General features: G+C 59.9%; 1 protein-coding gene across 1 annotated transcript in view; it reads right to left on the bottom strand.

Moving 5' to 3' along the window:
• Positions 1–6: 6 nt before the first annotated feature.
• Positions 7–4,110, bottom strand: part of SARS2 (seryl-tRNA synthetase 2, mitochondrial) — a 4,389-nt gene continuing 285 nt past the window's right edge. The window contains exons 2-17 of the mRNA XM_057387318.1: positions 3,939–4,105; positions 3,550–3,645; positions 3,245–3,274; positions 3,027–3,170; positions 2,804–2,858; positions 2,499–2,562; positions 2,270–2,375; positions 2,071–2,118; positions 1,891–1,999; positions 1,516–1,561; positions 1,318–1,405; positions 1,127–1,239; positions 953–1,046; positions 561–653; positions 401–466; positions 7–300 (exon numbers count right to left, since the gene is read on the bottom strand). Coding sequence (XP_057243301.1) covers positions 109–300; positions 401–466; positions 561–653; positions 953–1,046; positions 1,127–1,239; positions 1,318–1,405; positions 1,516–1,561; positions 1,891–1,999; positions 2,071–2,118; positions 2,270–2,375; positions 2,499–2,562; positions 2,804–2,858; positions 3,027–3,170; positions 3,245–3,274; positions 3,550–3,645; positions 3,939–4,105 — 1,511 coding nt within the window. The 3' untranslated portion in view covers positions 7–108. The remainder of the gene's footprint in view (positions 301–400; positions 467–560; positions 654–952; positions 1,047–1,126; positions 1,240–1,317; positions 1,406–1,515; positions 1,562–1,890; positions 2,000–2,070; positions 2,119–2,269; positions 2,376–2,498; positions 2,563–2,803; positions 2,859–3,026; positions 3,171–3,244; positions 3,275–3,549; positions 3,646–3,938; positions 4,106–4,110) is intronic.

Here is a 4,110-nt window from a genome sequence, read left to right on the forward strand (position 1 = left end):
ACATCTCCCGTGTGTCCCACACCGTATGTGTTCTGTGCCTCGTGTCCAGTGTCCTGCAGATCCCATGTTACATCCATGCTGTGTCCATCGCGTGTCCGTCCCATGTCGTCACAGCTCCATCCCGGACCTGCCCTGACTCCGGCTCCTCCGTGGGGACCCCTCTCCACCCCTCTCCATTTTGCAGGGTGCCCCCCCAGGCTGGTTGGGGCCGATGTAGTGCAGGAGGGGGGCTGGGGGCCGGGCTAGCACCTCCCGCCCCACCAGCGGCTGCAGCACGGGGGGCACCCGGACACGACCATCCTGGGCAAGGGGGTGACAAAGGTGGGGTTAGCCCCTCCGGAACCCCCAAACCCCCTCCTAAAGCCCCAAATTACCTTGAAACCCTTGCCAAAACACCCACCGGGAGCTGGTTGCACTCGAGGAGTGCAATGAGCATCCGTGACACAGCGCAGGCAGTGCCATTCACCTGGAGAGGGGGTGGGTACAGGATCAGGATGGGGCTAAGGGAACCCCCCCCAGGATTTTTGGGGATCTCCCAGGGGTTTTAGAAGGTCACCCACCGTGTGGGCATGGCTGAGCTGGCCCTCCTCGGTGCTGTACATGATGTTCAGTCGCCGGCTCTGGTAATCAGTGCAGTTGGAAGCACTGGAAATCTGATAGTGGTAGGGAGAGAGGGGTCAGGAGGTTTTGGGCACCCCCTTCCTCGACTTCAGGGACCCACCACAAAAAAGGGGGTACTGATCTGACAGCAAGTGCATGACTATAACGGGTCCATAAACAGGGAGGGAGGGGATGAGGGAGGTGGCACTCTAGGCACTTCAGAATTTTTGGGAGTTTTCCCAGAATTATTTGGATTCTCCTCAAATTGTTGGGGCTTTCCCCAAATTATTTGGGCTCTCCCCAAGTTTATTGGGTTCTCTCTGAATTATCGGGGTCCTACAGCCCCTCTCACCTCCCCAAATTTGCCTCGTCCAGGCATCCAGGCCTCGATGTCGAACTTGCGGTAAGCGGGGAGCCCCAACTCTTCCGTGGGCATGTCCAGGACTCTGGGGGGACCCAAGGGGGGTTTGTTATGAGGCACTTAGGGGTCCCACAGACTGGGGGGACCCTCCCAAACTCCCCTCACCGGTAATGGAGCCCGAGCTCAGAGAAAATCTCCTTCTGGAGCCCCAGGAACTCATCCAGCAGCTCCTCGCTCTCTGTCCCATGCTCAGCCGCTGTCACCCCAAACATCTCCACCTTCAAGGAGGAGCCACACGGTGTGACCCTCCAGCCTTTCCCACACCCTCCCCAGGGGTCTCCCAATGCTCCCAGTACCTTGGTGAACTGGTGAACACGGTAGAGTCCCCAGGGCTCCCTGCCAGTGTCGGTCTCGGCACGGTAGCAGGTGCTGGAACATACGACCCTGGTGGAGGGCACGGGTTGGGAGGGGCCCAAAACGCCACAGACTTCCCAAGGAATATAGGTGGGATTCCCAAAAGGGAAGGTGGTCTCTGGACACAACACCCCCCATACCTGATGGGCATGTCCTGCAGCCGCACTGCGTGGTCCATGAAATACCCTGCATGGGGGGCAGAGTAAGCCTCAAATCTGTCTGGCCCCCTTTCCTCCCCCTTTTTCCCTCCCATTCTTCTTCTCCTCCTGGTTTTCAGTCCGTTTTTTCCCATGTTTTCCCCATTCTCCCCTTGGTTTTCCCTGCTTCTTCCCCAATTCCCCATCTTTTCCTGTTCTCTACCTATTGTTCACTCTTTTGTCCCCCATTCTCCCCCTATTTTTTACAATCTTCCCCATATTCTCCCCTGTTTTTCCCCATTTTCGGCCATATTTTCCCCCTGGTTCTCCCCCTCCATTTCTCCCCCTGGCTCTTCCCCATTTTCCCCTATTTCCCACCTGCAATTCCCACCTCCGAGGTCCCAGCCAGGCATAGATCCTCGAAGCGTGCAGGGTCGATGGTGTAAACTTGGGAGGGGGCAGCACTGGGCTGGACCCCACAGCCCTCCTGGGGGACAGAGGGTGTCACCTGGGATCACACAGGGGTCAGAGGGCTTGAGGGGCTTGGGGGTCACTCACAAAAACGGCTCCTCGCARCAGGTCCGGCACCGTCATGGGCAGGAAACCCTGGGAAGAAGGGATGTCAGGAGACCCTGACTCCGTGCATGCCCCCCGAGCCTCCCTGGAACACCCTAGATAATCCCTGGATGCCCCCCAGATCATCCCACACCCTCACCCCCAATCCTCCCTGGATTACTCCAGGTCATTCCCCCCGCACCTTGCTGAGCAGCTTCTGCAAGGTGAAGGTGACGAGGGCGTGCTGGAGCAGAGCCCCAGCCCCGCACAGGTAATAGGAACGATGGCCCGACACGTGTGACAGGCGCCTGCAGGGGTGGGACAGGTGTGGGACAGGCGTGTGACGTCTGTGTGACACCCCCCCCACCCTGACACACACAGGTACACCACAGATGGGTGACAGGTGTGTCCCCCCTCCAGGTGTCACTCACCTTTGCCGGATGATGTCCAGCCCCTCGCCCAGCTCCAGGTGTCCCTTTGGCTTGAAATCAAACACTGGGGAGGGGAACAAGGGGGAACCTTCATCCCCTTTGTCATCCCAGATCCTCCATAACACTCAGGCCCCCAAACTGCCCCAAATCTTGTCTCCCGCCCCAAATCCATCGTCAGCCCCTCCCCAAATTCTCCATCACCCACAAACCCCTCAGATCCTTCATTTTCCCCCCAAGAGCCCTTCTCCTCCTCCCTTCCACCAAAACCCTCCCAAGGACCTCTCAAAAGATACCCCCCTCCTTACCTGGTTTCTCCCCAACCAGCTCGAGCAGCCGGGCCTGACTCTGGTCCCCAACGGGCTGGGGGGACACAAGTGAGAGTTTGGGGGGCCAAGGAGACCCCCAAATGACCCAATGCCATGGGTTAGGGAATTTTGGGGGGGATTTTGGGGATTTCACCACAGCTGGGTGACTTCTATCGGCTTGGGTGGGTTTTCGGTGGTTTTGGGGAGGTTTTTAGGGTCTCACCACAGCAGGATGGGTTCTGTTGGGCAGCTGCAAGGCCCCCAGATAAAATCTTTGCTCCAGGTCAGATTCCTCAGCCTCAAGTGCCCGGAGCTGTCCACGGAGGCTTCGGCCCTGCTCCCGCAGTGCTGCCAGCTCCAGGAGCTGCTGGGAGGCTTCCGTGAGAGGATGGGGGGGGTCCGGGAACCCCCACCAAGTCCCCCCCAAAATTCGAGTCCTACCGTCTCAGCTGCCACCTTGTCACGGGAGGCCTGGGGGAGAAAAGGAGTCAGTGGATCTGGGGGCTCCAGGGAGTTTGGGGGGAAGAAACAGGGTCGAGGTGGGGGGAGGTTAAGGTTCTTGGAGCAGTTTGAGGGAAGTGGGAATGGAATCCGGGGGTGTGTTCCAGAGGGAACTGGGGGCTCAAAAGGGGAATTAATGATTCTGGTACGGTGCCACGGGAAACTGAGGGTTCCAAGGGGAACCGAGGGATCCAGAGCCTCCCGGGAGACCCGAGAAAAGCTGGGGGAAATCCCGAGGGTCTCACCATGATCTTGTGGACCCCTTGGGCCACACGTCCCTTCTCAGCCTCCAGCCGGGCAATGCTGTCCTGTACCTGCCGCAGCCGCGACCACGTCCGCACCTGAGGGCATAGACACGGCGTGGCTCAGGTGGGGGGCCGGGACACAGCCACACGAGGGTCCCCAGGCCCGGCTTATTTAATCTTAGACACGCCACTTTTATCAGGCCACGTCCATACTGCAAACTACTAGATAATGTCCATATTCCAAACCACGCCCCTCCTGCCACCGATACCCCACCCCTCATGCATCAAGCCACACCCATGTTTTACGCCTCTTGCCCCCTCACGAATAAACCGCACCCTGAACCCAAGCCCCTCTTTAGGCCCCGCCCAACCCCGTTGCCGCCACTCACGATCTCCCTGAGAGCAGCACCCCGCAGCGGCCCGCGTCGCCGCTCCACGTCGCGCTCGCTGAGGGCGGTCACGTCGAGCTGCGGCCGCGCGCTCAGCCCCTCCCGCACGTGCTCGTACAGGCGGCTGCGCGCCGCCACGGCCCCGGCACCGGCCCCAGGAGCGGCACCCCGG

This window comes from Malurus melanocephalus, unplaced genomic scaffold (assembly GCF_030028575.1).
Source record: "Malurus melanocephalus ecotype Western Australia unplaced genomic scaffold, MMel_1.1 scaffold_1186, whole genome shotgun sequence".
Taxonomy (NCBI): Eukaryota; Metazoa; Chordata; class Aves; order Passeriformes; family Maluridae; genus Malurus; species Malurus melanocephalus.